Source organism: Dama dama, chromosome 5 (assembly GCF_033118175.1).
Source record: "Dama dama isolate Ldn47 chromosome 5, ASM3311817v1, whole genome shotgun sequence".
NCBI classification, from domain to species: Eukaryota; Metazoa; Chordata; class Mammalia; order Artiodactyla; family Cervidae; genus Dama; species Dama dama.
Window position 1 is genome coordinate 84,565,749 of NC_083685.1, and position 18,946 is coordinate 84,584,694.

Genomic DNA, 18,946 nt, shown 5'->3' on the forward strand with positions numbered 1-18,946 from the left:
TCACTGATCCCGTTTGCAGATGAGAAGTCATACGACAATAACTGAAATTATTGAAAAGCAGTGAAAAGCTCTTTCGCAGTCAAAATTCCTGGAAAATAGCTGTCAGATATGCCATTTGACATAGCAGAGTGTCAAATGACAGTCCTAGCATGGAGTGTTGTTCAGTCTCCGATTCTGGTTGACATTCAGCTCAGGAGAGTCGTTTCCTGGGAAGCCTCCTCCCAGGTCCCTCTGTGCCACCTTCTCCCCTGGCCCCAGCCCCCTGCAGAGAGGCAAGCAGGCCTGCTGAGGGCAATGAGCTGGGGGTCAGGACACTGGGGTTTGGCCCTGCCTCTTTCACAGTCACCTGCTGCTTCCTCTTCCCGTAGCACAGGTATTTACTGAGAGCTCAGCACACGGCTCTGGGCCGTGAACACACTGGACAGGTCTTGCGGGGAGAGGAAGGAAGCAGACCTGGGTGACTCAGGCTCAAATGCCCCGAGACCACGCGGACGGCAGCTGGGTGTGGCGGGCAGTGGGCACCCTGAGGCCTGGGCAGCGCCCCCTGTCTAAGGGGACAGCACCCCCACCTCAGTCCCAGTTGGAGGTGAGCTTGTGGAGACTCGGGCTCGTGTCTGCTTGGTCTTCCATATTTGTGAAAGAAATGGGCAATAGGGGTTTTTAATGTTTCCAGTTTTTCAATGTTGGCAACCATCCAAATATGGTCAAACTCCATCTAAGCCATGAAGAGAGTGTGATCCTTTGTGGCTTCCTCTCGCCCAGATTCTGCTCCTGTCTGGACGCAGCTGAGCAGACACCCGGAGGGCTCTGGGTCAGCTTCTCAAGCCTGGGACCAAAGGCCAGGAAGGCTGTTTTCAGAGGCAGGTTTTCCCCAGCCCAGGGGAGGCAGAAGTGAGCCCCGACCAGAAATGGGGAGACACCCTTGGGAAAGACACTGTCTGTTTGGCAGGAACCCCAGACCATGTTTTCCAGACCACACACACCTCCTCACTGCAGCCCCCAACCCTGCCCACCCCCACCTTCAGTCTCCAGCCCCTGAGTTCTCTTTGTTCAGAGCAATGAGAGTAGCCGCTCTCACCTTCATTAGCCTCTGAGTGCAGGATGGCAAGAGTGAGGAGGAAGGCCAGGGTAGCCAGGCTGACCCTCATCGTTCTGGGTGCCGACCAGCAACAGGAACAGGGCTGGGCTGAGGACTCCTGGGTTCTCTGGCTCCTTGAAATCTGGGCTGTGAGCCTCCTTTATAAGAGACTGCTGCTCAGGAAGTCGCAAGATCCAAAAATTGAAGGTTGCGTGGCAGTTTTGATTCTTTGGAATTGTGACCAATGACATATGTAAATTTTGAGAACTCAGTCAATTTAGGCAGAGAAAAGAGGAAGGCAGAGAATGACCCTGGCTTTCGCATTTGACTGGTATCTTGAGAGTGGTGGTGGGGGAGGCCCGGAGACCAGGAGCTGTGTCAGAAACGGCCCCCCTCTCCTGGTCTCCCCTGGGAGCCTGGTTAAGCCCCTTTGGTGAGCGCGACCTCAGGTGTGGACCATGAGCTCAGAGGCCGGGTTGACTGTCTCAGGATCAGCAGCTCTGGCCGGATGCCAGGAGAGGGATGTGGGGGTGAGTGCAGGGTTCACCCTGAGCACAAGGTCCAGGTCTGATGGAGGCTGGGGGGAGGAGCAGGGTCCAGGGGGTCCTGGGACGGCTGAGCCTCACCAGCCAGGGTGGACTGGAAGTTCTTACCTAGACGGAGCTGAAGCACCCTGCCCCCTGCCCAGCCAAGGGAGCTTCATCAGACCCTTAGCTACCCAGGCAGGGGCCCGGGCTCTCTGCTCAGCCAGGCCGGCCTCCAGGACAAGACTGAAGGCAGGTTTCTTCTGGACTGAACTGGGGGAGCCAGAGGCAAGGCAGTGTTGTCCACAGAATACAGTTGTGTCTTGTCATCCTAAGTGTGTGCTGCAGGGGCCGTGCTCAGGATGTCAGGATGGTTTAGTGACAGAGATGGAAGGTGCCAACCATCCTGGGTGCCTGGGACCAAGGAGGTTCCTGGGATGTGGGACTTCCAGTGCTGACACAGGGATTATTGGTCATCCTACTAGGAGGTCAGGCAGAGGTGACTGTCCCCACCTCCAATCCCACCAAATTCAGATCAGGCCCCTGTGTGGTTTTTTCCCATTTCTTTTCATTGTAATTACAACACATATAATGTAGAATTTGCCATCATAAACAGTTTTAAGGGTACAGTTCAGTGGTGTACATTCAGTGGTGTTAAGTACATTCATACATTGTGCAGCCAACCCCCAACCATCCACAGAACTTTTTTCATCTTCAAAACAGAAATTCTATGCCATTTGACAGTGACTTCTCATTCTCCCTCCCCAAGCCACTGGCATTCACTATTCTACTTTCAGTATCTATGAATTTGACTATTCTAGGTACCTCACACATGAATGGAATCATACAGAGTTTGTCTTTTGGTGACTGGCTTTTTTTCTCTTAGTATAATGTCTTCAAGGTTCATCCGTTTTGGAGCATATGTCAAAATTTCCTTTCTAAGGCTGAATATTATTGCACTGTCTATATACCATGTTTTGCGTGTCCATCCATCTGTTCATGGACATGGGCTGCTTCCACATTTTAGCTGTTGTAAATAAATGTTGCTATGAATGTGGCCATACAAATACCTCTTTAATATCCTCTTTTCAATTTTTTTTTAAATTTTCAATTTATTCATTTTTTTAATTGAAGGATAATTGCTTTAAGTATTGTGTTGGTTTCTGCCAAACATCAACATGAATCAGCCATAGGTAGACATATGTCCCCTCCCTCTTGACCCTCTCTCCCACCTCCCTCCCCATCCCACCCCTCTAGGTTGTTACAGAGTCCTGGTTTGAGTTCCTTGAGTCATATTGCAAATTCTCACTGGCTATCTGTTTTACATATGGTAAAGTAAGTTTCCAGGTTACTCTCTCCATACATCCCACCTTCTCGTTCTTCACCCTGTTTTCACTTTCTTTTTTTTTTTTGCCTATACATCCATAACTGGGATTGTTGGGTCATATGGTAAATCTATTTTAAATTTTTTCAAGAACTACCACACTCTTCCACAGCCATTGCATCATTTTATATCCCCATCAACATTGTACAAGAGTTCCAATTCCTCCACATCTTCACTAACATTTGTTATTTTCTGTATCTTTGAGATTAGCCGTACTAATGGTGTGGGGTGATATCTCGTGGTGTTAAATATCTGTGTTTTCATCAGTTTTACATAATAGGGTTCCAGTTTGTTTGCAAAGAAAATGTCCCCTACTAAAAGGAAAAAAGTTAACCCCCTGTTCTTATGGAAAGAGCAGGAACTTTTGATCTAGTCAGAGGCATTGTTTCAAGTCCAGGAGTTCACCACTTACAAGCTATGGGAACTTTGAGGTAATTTTGTTAAACTTTTAAAGCTTTGCATGCTTACTGAAAGGTGTATGTGTTACCGACAGTGACGTCCAGCTGCTCGCCACTCAAAAGCCAATGAAGAGGCCAGGTTGGTGGAAAGTAAAATTTGCTTTGTTTCGGATGCCAACAGCCAGCAAGAATGGACATCTGTCCAAAGGCCACCTCCCCACCACTGACAATCAGTGAACAAGAGCTTTTATAGACAGAGGGAGGCAGATTCATGCAGAAATAGCACAGGCAGCTCCGACACTCATCTTGAAATTGTCCTCAGTGGTCTGACCAGCATCATCTTGATTATTTTAGGTACTGTTAATCTTAGGGTTGAGGCTGGTTCTCAGAATTGTGGCAGCTTATGTCATGGCTAGTCTGGTCATCACGTAGTTCACTTCTTCCACCTGGTGAGAGTTTCAGTATCGATTAATAAAAGACAACTCACAGGATATGGACCGTAATATTATCTATGGCCCTTGAGAAGGAGTTAAAGGTCCTTGACTATGCTTAGTGAATACACTGTTATTACGTAGTATCCTGTGACTGTTTTCCCTTGTTTCTGCATGTTCGTACTTCTCTAAACTTATTCTTTGGCAAAAGTTTTTCCACAGACAAATGGCAGGTAGAAGATAAGGGGGACAAGAACCATAGGTTCTGCTCCATTTCATATACCCTAACAATCTAAGTGAGTGAAATTTTCCTTATGTGTCCATATTGAGACCTTCCTTGGGGCTGAGGTTCATTCATTCAGTAGGTTTTTTTTTTTTAAATGTTACTTTATTTTAATTTTTAAAATTATTTTCTAATTTTTTAACCTATGTTTATTGAACTGCTACTGTGTTACAGGCACTTTCTAGAACTTGGGGATACAGAGGCAGACAAGAAAAGCAAGGCTTTTGCTCTTCAGGTGCTCAAATTCCAGAGGGGAATCAGACAAACAACAGAGAGGTAGATGGAGGTACAAACTAGAAAGAAAATGAGCCAAGGTGTTGGGATGGAGCCTGAAGGTTGAGTTAGGGGAACCTCTTCAGAGGGGGTGTCGTTTCAGCTGAGACTGGCTTGTTGAGGATGAGCCGGGCTTGCAAAGATCAGGGGAGGTGTGTCCTAGGAGAGGGAACAGCTAGGCCAAGACCTAGAAGTGGAAATGGGTTTAGGACCTTTGAGGAATAGAGAGACAAGCAGGTGACTGAAGAGAAGGGAGGTGAGGGCCATTGTCCAGGTCCTTTGTGTCCAGTCATTCGACAGTTCACTTTCCATTTCATCCATGTGGGCCCTGAAGGTAGCTGTATCCTGGAGAACAGGTGGGTTGATGTAACAAGAATGCTTGTCAGTTGCTTTAAGGAAAAGCAGGAAGAGAAGACTGTGGATTCCTTCCCCTGACATTTCATTCTCCCCGCTGTAGGTGGATGGAGAGGGTCTGAGCTGCCTGATTTCTCCCAGCAAACCAGAGCCCAGTGGGGAGCAGGGCATCTCCCCATTCTTTGTAAGTTCAGAGAGATGGAGACATGTCGTGGGTGCCTCTGATGGCTGCCTTTGTCCTCCCTGCTGACTGTGGGCTCCTGGGTGTGCACCAGGATGGAGCAGGTGGCCGACACTGGCCTTTGTCCCTTGGTGAACAGAGCATCAGATGTGGGGGAGGTGGGGGATGCACGTGGGCAGGAGGAGGGGAGAAGCTGATTCATATCATTGCTTGGGTCCCTGTGCCAAGTCCTCTGCTCTTGAATCTAAATTCCTGGTAACACTCAGATATCAGCCTTCCATGTTTTGTAAGCAGCATGCACCCTTATCCTCAAGATTTATTCTTGCATAATTGACCTTACTTATCTACTCAAAAAAGAAGGGCTGGAGTAAGAGAGGAATCTTGGGGAGGATTTAAGGCTCCAAGATATTTGAAGTGGGGGGTAAAGTTGCTGTTCTTGTTTTTACACTAGCACAAAGGATAATATGCCAGCCCATAATAGACTGTACATTAGTTTCCTGAATTTTACTGTTTTTCCAGCTGGTTCAGGGTTACCTTTGTTAAATGCTAGAGATCAGAGCCTTTGCTCACAGCTTTTTCCAGCCCACAGTTCCTCAGATGTCCATTGCTGCCTGAGAAGAAAGTGGAGTTAGTCCAGCCTCACTTGCCCTAGCTGCACCCACGCTGACTTGCAGTGAATACTTCCTTTTCAAAGTGCCAACAAAGGATTTCTTACCAAGAATTGCATAGACATAGAATCTTGCCCTTAACAGAGGTGGATAACCCCTCTCAAGTTCATGGAATCCATCTTCTTTCCTGTTCCTTTTTAGGAAAGTCAAAAAAGCATTGAAGACGGAAACTGGGGGTGACTGGAGGGGAATATTTTAATCACAGCGTTGGTGTCATGCTGTCAGTTGCACAACCCAGGATTGTCAACACCCTTTGGTTAACAGAGGGATGTTCAGAGTATTTGCATGAATAACTCAATTTCTCCATTGGTTGGAAACACTTCTGATGAAATTGCTTGTTCTTTGAGGTTCCTCTGAAGAAATGATTTCCTAGTTAGAGGGTGGCCAGGAGCTGGTATTGCAGCAGGCCCCCTTCAGGGACAGATAGATCTGTGAAGTGTGTGCTAACTGCTGCTCCCCACAGAGAAGAAGGTACTGATGTTCTTTCACAACTGATCTGACCACACAGATGTGATATCAACGATGATGCCACCAGCGGTCCAGGTCAGAAATAGCCCTCACCATCTGGGCTGGAAGATCCACTTCTAAGACAGCTTCCTTGGTCACATGCTGTGCCTGGGCTGGGAATTTCACTGGAGCTGTGTACATATGGCCCTTCTAGATGGTAGGCTTAAGGCTCAAAGATGAGTGTTCCAGGTGAATAAGGGAGAATCTGCCTGGCTTTTTATGACTTAGTCACAGAAGTCCTATTGTATCTCTTGCATCATAATCTATTGGTCAAAGCTGTCACAAGGCTGATCGGATTCAATTATTGGTCAGAGCTGTCACAAGCCTGATCAGATTCAAGGAGAGGGGACCTAGATCCCTGCCTCTTCTTGGGAGGAGTGTCAAAGAAATCATGGCCATGTTTTAAAACCACTATAATATCATTTTATCTGTAAATGTTTCTATAAGCTTCTTATTTTTTATTTATTTTAAAATTTTATTTAAATATAGTTGATTTACAATATCATGTAAGTTTCAGGTGTTCAGCACAGTGCTTCAGTTGTATTAGCTTCTTGTTGCTGCTGTAACAAATGAACCTCAATCTTAATGGCCTAAAACAACACAGATGTATTCTCTTACCTTTCTGGAGGTCAGAAGTCTGAAACGGGTCTCTACTGGGTTAAATCAAGGTATCTGCAAAGCTGCCTTCCTTTTTTGGAGGCTCTAAGGGAAGATCCATTTTCTTGTCTTTTTTGACTTCTAGAGGTTGTGCCACATCCCTTTATCTGTAGCCAGCAATGGACAGTCAAATCTTTCTCACATTACATCACTCAGACACTGACACTCTTGCTACCCTTATGAGAATCCTGATAATGACAGTGGGTCATGCAGATAATCCAGGATAATCTCCCTGTTTCAAAATCAGTTAATGTCTATCTTGATTCCTCTTTTCTGTGTAATGTAACATATTCACAGGTTACAGTGATTAGGACATGGCCTCTGGGAGAAGGGTCATTATTCTGCCTACTGCACTACTTCAGTCTATATCTTAAAAAAAAAATAAGAATTAAAAAAGTACAGTCACAATACCATTGCTTATTGGCCATCTGTATGTACTCTTCCCTGAAACGTCTGTTCATGACTTTGGTCCACTTTTTAACTGAATTGTTCATTCATTTGTTTACAGTCGAATTTTGAGAGTTCTTTTTGTATTCCAAATACAAGTGCTTTGTCAAATAAGTCTTTTGAAGAGCAAAACTTTAAAATTAATGTGCTCCAATTTTATCAATTTTTCCTTTTATGTGTTGTGCTTTGGGTATCAAATTTGAGAATTTTTTTTCCTTGTCTTAGGTCTAGAAGATGTTGCTCCTATTTTTTTTCCAAAAAGTTTTGTCATTTCATGTTTTGCATTTAGGTTCATGATCCATTTTGAGTAATTTTTTGTGTGTGTAAGGTATGAAATTAAGGTCAAGTTTTCTTGATTTTGTTTGTTTGTTTTTTTTGTTGTTGTTGCTTTTGGTCCATAGATGTCCACTTACTTTGGTACCATTTCTTAAAAAGTTTGTTCTTTCTCCATTATCCCTTCTATAAATGTTTGCTAGAATTTGCTTTTGAAGGCAACTAGGTATAAGAATTTTGGTGGGGAGGAGGATTTAAATTACTTAATAGAAATAATTCCTAAATAGATATATTCATTCTATAGGCCATTCATATTTTCCATGTATTTTTGTTACATAGTCTTCTCATGTCAGTAAATTATGTTTCTGGTAAGGGCAAAAGGGATTATACTCCAAAGAAATAACAAAATTTAGCAAGCATGTACCAGCCTGACCTGGGAGAGAAACTTGGGTCTGGATTTTGAGGGTGACTTGATCAAGGATGAAGCACAAGCCGGAGTCAAGATTGCCAGGATAAATACCAATAACCCAGATATGCAGATGACACCACCTTTATGGCAGAAAGCAAAGAGGAAATAAAAAGCCTCTCGATGAAAAGGAAAGAGGAGAGTGAAAAAGCTGGTTTAAAACTCAGCATTCGAAAAGCAAATATCATAGCATCTGGGCCCATCACTTCGTGGCGGATAGATGGGGAAACAATGGAAACAGTGACAAACTTGACTTTCTTGGGCTCCAAAATCACTGCAGATGGTGACTGCAGCCATGAAATTAAAAGACGCTTGCTCCTTGGAAGAAAAGCTATGACCAACCTAGACAGCATATTAAAAAGCAAAGACATTACTTTGCCAACAATGGTCTGTCTGGTCAAAGTTATGGTTTTTCCATTGGTCATGTATGGATGTGAGAGTTGGACCATAAAGAAAGCTGAGTGCCAAAGAATTGATGCTTTTGAACTGTGGTGTTGGAAAAGACTCTTGAGAGTCCCTTGGACTGCAAGGAGATCCAACCAGTCCATTCTAAAGGAAATCAGTCCTGAATATTCATTGGAAGGACTGATAGTAAAGCTGAAACTCCAATACTTTGGCCACTTGATGCGAAGAACTGACTCATTGGAAAAGACCCTGATGCTGGGAAAAATTGAATGCAGGAGGAGAAGTGATCGACAGAGGATGAAATGGTTGGATGGCATCACCAACTTGATGGACATGAGTTTGAACAAGCTCCGGGAGTTGGTGATGGACAGGGATGCCTGGTGTGCTGCGATCCATGGCGTCGCAAAAAGTCAGACACAATTGTGTGACTGAACTGAACTAAACTGATCAAGGAAGCTGGAACACAAGAATGGATTAAGGGGAGCTTATTGACTTGGGGGCAGTCTTTCTGGATATAGGCTATAACTTCCTGGCAAGGATCCCAGAGTTTGGTGCAATTTTGCAGCCAGGAAATCTCCAGAATCCTGGAGAAGGCAAGGGCTCATGCTGAGTGAAGTTAAAATACTTGAATTGCATGACAGGTGGAGAAGAAAGGGATAAAAATGACTATGGAAATAAGCATGGTGCAGTAGATAAACCATGTGAGGCTGAAAGATCCTCCAGATTATATTCTATGGAAAGTCCCAGAAAACACACTCTTCATCAAAGCCATCAGGATTGGCTGGTGAGACAAGGGCCAGCATCAGTGGTATTTCTCCTTTTCCAGCTAGGACTGAGGGTAGGAGTGGCTGATACAAAACTTGGCCCATTGATAGCAGAGGGGATAATGCCCTCCCTCCTTAAATCTTCAGAATTATATCTCTCACCATTTTGTAAAACTGTTAGCCATTATCTCTTCAGATCCGTTTGCTGTCTCATTCTCTCTTTCCTCTCATATTGAGATTCTAATTAACCAGATGGCAGATGCCCTGCTCTATCCTCTATGTGCTCTTATCCTCTCTTTTGTATTTTTCATTCTCCTATTTCCCCTTGGTTCATTTTGGTATGTTTGAACTTAACTGATATTTCTTCAGTTGAGTTTAGTCTACTCTGAGGTTTTGTTTCAGTTTTGCATTTTTTGGACCTGAAATTTGTATTTTGACTTTTACAAATTTGCAAAAATACTCATGGTAGTTTCCAGTTCCTCACCAAAAAGCTCAAGCTTCTTCTCAAGGCATTTGTGGCATCAGCATCTGGGGTCATGTTTAAAAATGTTTTAGAGTTTGAGGTTTTCTAAACCACCCAGGTTACAGGGGCTGGCCTCCACTTTGTTCAAGGGATGGTTTTCTTCTCATTTATTTTTTCCTCCCATCAGCCCAGACAGAGGATGGTTTCTTGCAATCCCTTCACTTGGGGAGCACTGGACTTTGTTTTTCTCCAGCCCAGCAAGGCTGTGAAAGGTTCAGTTCATCTTCTCAGCCACCTCTTCTGAGTTGCAAACATCCTCAGTTTAGAAGACACTTCACTGCCAGGCTCAAATTTCTGGATTTCTATCATCTCTGGATAGAAAGAGACTCTTGATGAGGGTGAAAGAGGAGAGTGAAAAAGCTGGCTTAAAACTCAAAATTCAAAATACTAAGGTCATGGCATCCAGTTCCATTACTTCATGGCAAATAGATGGAGAAAAAGTGGAAACAGTGACAGATTTTGTTTTCATGGGTTCCAGAATCACTGCAGATGGTGACTGCAGCCATGAAATTAAAAGACACTTGCTGCTTGGAAGAAAAGCTATGACCAACCTAGATAGCATATTAAAAAGCAGAGACATTACTTTGCCAACAAGGTCTGTCTATTCATAGCTACAGTTTTTCCAGTAGTCATGTATGGATGTGAGAATTGGACTATAAAGAAAACTGAGTGCCAAAGAATTGATACTTTTGAACTGTGGTGTTGGAGAAGACTCTTGAGAGTCCCTTGGACAGCACGGAGATCAAACCAGTCAATCCTAAAGGAAATCGGTCCTGAATATTCATTGGAAGGACTGATGTTGAAGCTGAAAATCCAATACTTTGGCCACCTGATGTGAATAACTGACTCATTGGAAAAGACCCTGATGCTGGGAAAGATTGAAGGCAGGAGGAGAAGAGGACGACAGAGGATGAGATGGTTGGATGGCATCACCAACTCGATGAACATGAGTTTGAGCAAGCTCTGGGAGTTGGTGATGGACAGGGAAGCCTGGCTTGCTGCAGTCCATGGGGTCACAAAGAGTTGGACACGACTGAGTGACTGAACTGAACTGACTTATGAGGAAATTGTTTCTCCAGATGTGGAACCAGGAGTTGGCATCACCCAGGGATCAGCTTGGGCTTCCCTGGTGGTTCAGATGATAAAGAATTTGCCTGCAGTGTGGGAGACCTGGGCTCGGTCCCTGGATTGGGAAGATCTCCTGGAGGAGGGCATGGCAACCCACTCCAATACTCTTGCCGGGAGAATCCCCATGGACAGTGGAGCCTGGCAGGCTGCAGTACATGAGGTCACAAAGAATCAAACACAACTGAGCAATGAAGCACAGTATACAGAATAGGGATCGGGCTTAGCTATCTCCTTTCCATGTGACAGATTTCTCTCTGAAGTGAATGATCACAGCCTTCTTCCAGAGAGCAGGGTGCCCTGATGGACTCCCACAATTGTCCTAAGTGTATAAATGTGACATGCAAAAACACCACTAGGTCTCAAAAAGGATAAGCCAAACTCAACCACACCCTAGATGGAAAGAACAGAACTGGAAAGCCTGGAGGTACAAGGATGGTGAAACTCAAGATTATCTTTCCAATAATTTGTCTATTTGTTGAATACTCACCATAGACCTACAGTCCGGATTTAACACTTTAGGAGGGTCAGCAGCTTTAAAAATGGCCATACTCTTTGATCCATAAATTCTATTTTTCAGAAGCTATTTTATGGAAATTAACTCAGAAATGGCGATAATTTTAAGGACAGTGGTTTTTTCGTGGTAGTTTATCTATGATCATATAACTGATAGCCAACTATATAGTCTACATTGCTGGACTGGTAAACTGATAGACATAGTGGTTAATGTTTAAGAGCCTAATGCCAGTCTCTTAAACAAATAGAATGACATGAAAAGACTTGATTTTTAGTATTACATATGAATAAACAAGATGCAAAAAAAAATCCAGGGAAGAAGAGAAAAATAGAAAGAAATAAACCTACTTCATATGCCGATCTGCTCTTCACCCCATGTCCCATAGTCTGTCTCTTCTCTTCCTGCCTCTAGGAAGGAGGAATGATTCTGATATTATACCAGAATAAGAACACAAGATCATCAACAAATTTTTGACAGATCTGGAGAGAAATGAGAGAAACAGCAGGCACTGAGGTGTCTGCCCTAACCATGAGGAAGTGGCAATCAAGAGCCCCAGAAAAGCCAGGTCAATTTCTTCCCACCTTGGAGGGCAGCCGGCCACAAGTTGGTGGAGATGTTAGTGCTCAGGGCTGCAGAGTAGGGCACAAAATGAACCAAGTAAATTAAACATTTCTTCTTGACCGTGAGTTACTGTTTTGAATCTCTGCCTATCTTGTTCTCAGTCTCTGGCTCCCTCTTCAGGGAATATAGCTATTGGGTTAGGGATCCCTTGTTCTGTCTCTTTTGGGAAATTCATCTGGTTCGGCAGAGACAATTGCCAGCAAGATGCCACCTTCTGTACCTCACCCAAAGGGTGGAGCTCCTTAGGAGAGCCAAGGGACTCTGTCATTTTGTTCATCCTAGGAACCAACTGGACCTGGCATTTGCATCTTATTAGTGAATGCATTAGACCTCAGTTTTCCCCACTAACAATGGGTCTACCAGATCCAGAGACAAGATAGTTAAAACTTCCTGGGAAGTCTGGGAAGCAACTCAGAATGTTTTAAAACCTTCTGTGAAGTTCTTTGCTTTCATGTGAGAAATCTCAACCATAGAGTTTAAGTGATGTGGTTTAGACATCCGTCCAGAGCATTAAGAAACAATTCTAAAAGAAAGGAAGGATGAGAGTCTTGTAATACAGACAAGACTCGTGAGCTGAGGGATGTAGTGAGGAGATGGTTGACCAGGGCAGCGTGGGGAACTCATCAATGATGGGCAGGTAGAGGGCGAAGCCAAGACAGGACCAGGCAAGTGCTGCTGCCTGCATCCTTCGGGAGTCCATCCTGTATCCTTGTCCCTTTATAGGCAACTCTAGAGCATGAGAAGCTGGAGGCTGGCGTGACCAGAGGGGAAGTTGCTGCATGGTGTATTGTTATGAGTTGCACATGTTGGGGTCCCTGGGGTCACACAGACATTCAGAGCATCCAAGAAGAGCCCAGTTGCTCATTTGTTGGGGCTGATTGGCTGGAAAGGTTTTGGCCAGTGACAGGAGGTGAGATGATGCTAGTGTCAGAGCCAAAGGACATGGAAAGATCTACAGATTAATAGATCCTCCCACAGAGCAGATCTGATGCTCTGCTGCAGCTGTGCTGATCACAGAGGGTGACACCTACGGGTGATGCCACAGCACTCTGAGCACACAGGCCCCACTGGAAACCGCATCCTGGGTGGAAAGGACCATGACATCATGTTGCTCGGACCGCTTCTGAGGAAATGATTCGTGAAAACGGAGGTGGGGGGAGCCAGGAGTTGCTGTCACTAAGGGACCGAGCTTAGCTGGTCTTCTACCACGAACAGATCTTTAGGGATCATGCCATTCCCTTTTGCCTTTCTTGGAGCAGACATTCCTAATGTTCTTCACCAGTGTTTCAACTGTGACATATCTACTGATGCCGTAGAGTCTTCAGTAGCCTGAGCTGTGTTTGATCAAAACTCAGATGGACAGAATGAAACTGGGGAAGTCTGGGACATGACAGACTTGACATGATAGATAGTCGGCTTTTAAATCACTGTTTCATTCATCAAACATTCACCAGTCCCTACTATGCCATTAAAATCTTGTTTAACAGTTGGGTATATAAATGAATGCACATTAGACATAGGGTGTCTCTATAAATCAGGAGCCTTAAATGTCCTTATTTTTTGGCCCAGAAAGTCTATAGCTAGGAAAATATCTTATGGGGAAAAAACCTCATTTGTTGAAAAAGTTTTATGCATATAGATATTTGGTGAAGCATATTTATAGCTATTAAAAATCGAGAACAGTCCAAATGTGCTACAGTAGTGCATGACAATATTAATACACTAGGCTGATGGATGAGGAAATTAGGCAGCTCTTAAAAATACTGGAATGATTTGGAAAAGACTTGTACTGTTAAGTGTAAAGAAAAATAAAAATTTGCATTCATATCATGACTACAATTATGTCCCTTCCCTTTCCCACATACATGATAAAAAGAGATAAAAAGCAAGTAAGTAAATGGAACTATCATAAGCTTAGGGAAAAATGCACTTGAAAGAAATAAACCAAATTAATAGTCATTAGGTTTGGATAATAGAACGTTTCCTACCTTTAGGGAAATTCATTTTATTCAGATTGTGCCTGAGTTCATTTATGCCACAATAAGACAGGAAGAATGTAGATGAACCCCCCCCCCCGCCCCCACTCCACATCCTTGCTTGCATTTGCCATGCTGCCTACCCAACTTTCAGAAGTGAAACAATTCTTTATTCTTTTTTGTATTTTATATATATTGAAAATCAGCTTTAACTACTTTTTAGAGTATTCTACAGTCAACATTACAAATTATGATTTTAAAAAAGCCCAATTGGAATTTAAAACACTAGCAACATTGCTTTCTCTCCACTCCTGTAAGACTCCCTCTTATGCAGTGGATGAAACTTTTTGAGAAGATGTGATGCCTGAGTAGCAACAGGTATTTCCCCTCATGAGGGGACAAGCCCAAAGAAGAAAAGCCAATGAACTGTTGAGGGAAGGGGAGATATTTTAAGAAGAGTTGTTAATGATGTTATTGAGGTGCTAGACAAACCCTGGAAATGCCTTGACTTTACAATAAGGAAACAGGAAATGTTCTAGGATTCTTTAATAGCAAGGACTTCCTCTAAAATTTATTTACTTCCACAGTTTCTAAGGGCAAATTATTACTACAAGAGGTGAATTTGTTATCATATTTAGTTGTAAGTCATCTTTTAATTGTTATAAATAAGTTGTGACAAACACTGATATACAGATGACCTCATCATTGTGCTTATGTCCATAGGATAGATCTCTGGCAGAGAGTTTTTCTGTTTAAAGGGTAACAACAGTTTAAGGGTCACCATATTAGCTCCCAATTAGCCCAGCTAGAAGGTCTTGTAGGTCTTCATAGAACTGTTCAACTTCAGCTTCTTCAGCATCATGGTTGGGGCATAGACTTGGATTACTGTAATATTGAATGGTTTTCCTTGGAAATGAACCGAGATCACTCTGTCATTTTTGAAATGCAAGTACTGCCTTTTGGACTCTTTTGTTGACTATAAGTGCTACTCCATTTCTTCTAAGGGATTCTTGCCCACAGTGGTAGATGTAATGTTCATCTGAATTAAATTCACCCATTCCCATCCATTTTAGTTCACTGATTCCTAAACGGTTGATGTTCACTCTTGGCATCTCCTGTTTGACCACTTCTAATTTGCCTTGATTCATGGACCTAACATTCCAGGTTCCTATGCAATATTGTTCTCTATGTCATCGGACTTTCACCACCAGACACATCCACAGTTGGGCGTCGTTTCCACTTTGGCTCAGCCTCTTCATTCCTTCTGGAGTAATTTCTCTGCTCTTCTCCAGCACTTTGGGCACCTACTGACCTGAGGGGTTCACCTTTCACTGTCATATCTATATCCCTTCTCATACTGTTCATGGGGTTCTCAAGGCAAGGATGTTGAAGTGGTTTGCCATTCCTTTCTCCAAACCAGGGACTAGCTATTTTGTGTCGGTTTCAGCCTGTTGATGGTGATGCCTGCAGGCACTTGCCTGGACTGCCCTTTTTGTGGGGGCCCCACAGATATTTCTCCAGCTGGAGCCAGTGTTGAAGCTGGACCGGCCATTAAGATTCTTATTATAAGACAAACCTCAACAACCATCAGGCGACTTTGAAAGACAAGGTTTGTTTCTCAGAGTCCCAGAGGGTACAAGGTCTCACAGAGAGAGAGCTCAGACCTGGGGCTCTGCCTCTGCTGGGGTGAGGGTGGGGTGCCCACGGTTTTGCAGGTTCACTCTTTATTGGTGAATTTAAAAGATAAGAGAGAAAGTATAGAAGGGAAAAGTGAAGCCGCTCAAATGGTCAGTTATTTAGGTCATCCAGAAATTTCTAAAAGGGGAACTTCACGGGTAGGGCAGCCTGGCCCGTGATCTAGTTCTGTATGAGGTGATGTGCTTATTCAAGATGGGTATCTTCAAAATGGATGCCTCACAATCAAAAGCTTAAGGTAGAATGTTTCAGGAATGAGCCAAAGTCTGAAAGGCCAGCCTCACTCCGGCCCCTTCTGCAGCTGAGAATTCCCTAGATCTGCTGTCCCGTTGCAGGGTGTGGTTTTAGCTTGGGGGGCTTCTCAAGACTCCATGGTATTATGGTGTAGGTCAGAGCTGTGTTGTCGGGACAGCTGGGGGTGGGTCCCAGAAGGTTCAATTCTGTCAGGGGATGCTTGGTGTAGAGACCTGCTCTTGTGAGAAAGCACCGCATGAACTTGTCACAGGGTCACACCAGCCTCTCACCTCCTCTAACTGGGGAAACCATTTCCCCATCAAGAAAGCAACACGACCGTTCTTGCAAATACGCTGAGCCTTTGTGGTGACCCAAAGCTTTCCTGGCTTCTGCCACTCACAGCATGATACCAACGCTGTGATGAAAAATACACCCGCTGCCTCAGTCTCCACAAGTTTCCATCCTCTAGTGTCCCAAGGCTGCCTATAAAGAGAGGGCACAGCTCAGACCCCAGCAGGAGGCTGCGACTTTGGGTCTCCGGGTCCAGCTCCACTGGCTCCACCTGACCCTCTCACCCGCCCGGCGTCATGGAGCTCCGCGGGGCCGCCCTGGCTGTCCTGCTGCTCACCACGGCCCTCTCTGCCCACACCTGCTCGGCCAGCCGTGAGTCCGTCTTCCCTTCCTTTAGGCCTGTCCCCCACTCTTGGTTGGGGCTTCGGCCACAGGGCCGAAGTCTTTGACCTGAGCCCTTAAGCAGAGAGCTTCAGAGAGACTTCAGACACTATTTCCTGAGCAGAACTTTCCTTCCCAGGGGGGTCTGTAGCAGTTCTATTCTCTGGCTCTGAGAGACAGTGGTGCAGAGGCCCATTTTATGGATTCCTGGGAAAATGAGGCCCAGGTGGGATTCTGACAAAAGGTGGAATCTGTGTCCAGTGGGCTCCCACTGTTGTGGCCTTTGCTCTCCTCAAGAAACCAGTGGAGACTCCCCAGGGAGAGATAGAGAAAAAAATAAAGTTTGTTCGGAAAACTAAATTCTTCACAGAGAGACGTGGAAACACCACATCCGGACAGACAAAGCATGTGAAACGTCACAAGAGAGACCCAGAAATAAAAATGTCAAGGGAAAGAAGAAATGCCTCCCTCCCCACCCCCAGCGCTGTCTCCTGCAGGTCTGCCTGACCCTCGAGGGGCAGCTGGCTGCCTTTACCCCTGAACAAGGACTTAGCATGGTCTGTCCCATCTCTCACAGTTGGTTCCATCACCCCAACGGACTGCTGCTTCTCCTTCGTCTCCCGGCAGATCCCGCGCAAATTGGTGGACAGCTATTATGAGACCAGCAGCCAGTGCTCCCAGCCCGGTGTCATGTAAGGGCCAGCCTTCCTGCCCGCCCTGGGGAAGGAGCCTGGGGGTCTGGCCTGAGGCACCTCCTCGGAGCTCAGGACACCAGGGGGGGGGGGGGCCCACCATGTTTTCTCACCTGGTTTGGGGCCTGCAGAGCATCCTGGGGGGTCTGCCCCTGGGCAGAGGGAGGAGAGGAGAGGGGTGACAGCAGGAAATTGTCCTCCCCTCTCATTTGCCAAACAACAATGCTGGCTCTCCGAGGGGACCCCCACAGGAGACCCAAGAAGGTCTGTGAACCCCAGGGTGAAGGAGACACGATATGAGCATGTGGACAGGCCCTGAGGAGTCCAGGGCAGAAGGAGGGGGGGGGTCCCTGGGGGCCCAGGATCCCCCCCACTGCACTCACCAGTGTGTAACCCTTCCATTCTTCTCCACAGCTTCAAGACCAAAAGAGGCCGGCAGGTCTGTGCCGACCCCAGTGAGGACTGGGTCCAGGAATACATTACCGACCTGGAGCTGAATCCCTGAGTGGCCTGGGAGCTGCAGGGAAGATGGACAGTTGGGGAAGGAGGGCGATGACCCTGGGGCTCCAAAAGGCACCTCTTCTGTGGGTCACACCCCATCCCCAGCCACTCACTGGGGCCCTCCTTCACTTTAATGTCTCCTATTTAACCTTTGTCATTTATTTCCACCATGGAAGTATGTGATGTCATGAATACCTGCTCTGAACCCCGCCCCCCCGTCACCCTCTTCCCCACGCATCCCTCGCCTTCCTCCATAACTGTCCTCACTCTCAGTACGTGGATCAGTCAGTGTGATTGGTCCTCTCCTGGCAGCCAAACAACAAATGCTGGTCGAGTGGTTTTGCCCAGGACCGTGATTCAAAATGTTGAAGGCTCTTCTATAAAAGGTAAACCAGCCTTTTCCTTGTGGTGACTCTCTTGATTTTGCTTTTCTAGCAGCCAGAATCATGGGTAGAGACTATTACGGGGTGAGGGGGGAGAATAGGGATACATGAAAAGGGGCTGACCACGAGAAAGGAAACACATCCTAGAACGAGAACATCAGACATTCCCCTGGAGATACTGTCCTGGAAAGTTAAAACTGGCACATTAATTTTTTTAAATTTATTTTTATTTAAAAAAAATATTTCTTTGTTTATTTTTGTTTGTGTGGGATCTTAGTTCCCTGACCAGGGATTGAACCCATATTCCCTGTATTGGAAGGTGAATTCTTCACCACTGAACCGCCAGGGAAGTCCTGACATGTTATTTTATAACCAAATCATTATTTACCTACTTAAATGAAAACCAAGGTGGTGTGTATTTGTGAACACAATTGCATTTTTGTATATGATTTCCTCAAAATAATGGCTCACACTTGTTGAGGGCTTATCAAGTGCAAGGTTTTATGATCAGTGCTTATAGTAGTGCTGTGCCAACTGCTTGCCTTGGTGACAGGTAAGCCAACCTTGCCTGCAGTCGAACAAGAATACCCTAGCCGCCAGTTGGTGGAGAGTCTGGCGCACCTTCGCCATTGTTCTGCACTCTGCTTTTTGGGGGAATATACTTCAAGCCTATATCTGAGCTGAGACTTGGGGGCTAGAGTGGCCAGAGTTAAATTAACAAATATGGGATTAAGAATTCTTTAGCATAAGGATATCCCATGCAATTGTTGGGACATACTTATACAAAAATTATTTGTTGGGTATCTGAAGTTCAATTTTAACTAGGATTACTGTATTCTACCCAGTGACCCTACTTGGGGTGCACACCTCTCATTAAGGCTGCCTGTTTCCTGTTGAAGTTGGGTACCTAAGGA

At 45.1% G+C, this 18,946-nt stretch overlaps 1 protein-coding gene across 1 annotated transcript; it reads left to right on the plus strand.

Moving 5' to 3' along the window:
- The first annotated feature begins 16,189 nt into the window (after positions 1 to 16,189).
- LOC133055882 (C-C motif chemokine 3-like) lies at positions 16,190 to 18,037 on the plus strand. The gene is made up of 3 exons (XM_061140970.1): positions 16,190 to 16,447; positions 17,034 to 17,148; positions 17,563 to 18,037. Exons 1-3 carry the CDS (start codon positions 16,372 to 16,374, stop codon positions 17,651 to 17,653), a joined length of 282 nt encoding a protein of 93 aa, XP_060996953.1. The 5' UTR covers positions 16,190 to 16,371; the 3' UTR covers positions 17,654 to 18,037.
- Positions 18,038 to 18,946: the final 909 nt, after the last annotated feature.

Bases quoted from the DNA above. Each gene is read 5' to 3' on its own strand.
- LOC133055882 (XM_061140970.1), top strand. From the start codon at position 16,372: ATGGAGCTCCGCGGGGCCGCCCTGGCTGTCCTGCTGCTCACCACGGCC. The intron at 16,448-17,033 runs GTGAGTCCGTCT...CATCTCTCACAG, and splicing joins CCACACCTGCTCGGCCAGCC to TTGGTTCCATCACCCCAACG. The intron at 17,149-17,562 runs GTAAGGGCCAGC...TCTTCTCCACAG, and splicing joins TGCTCCCAGCCCGGTGTCAT to CTTCAAGACCAAAAGAGGCC.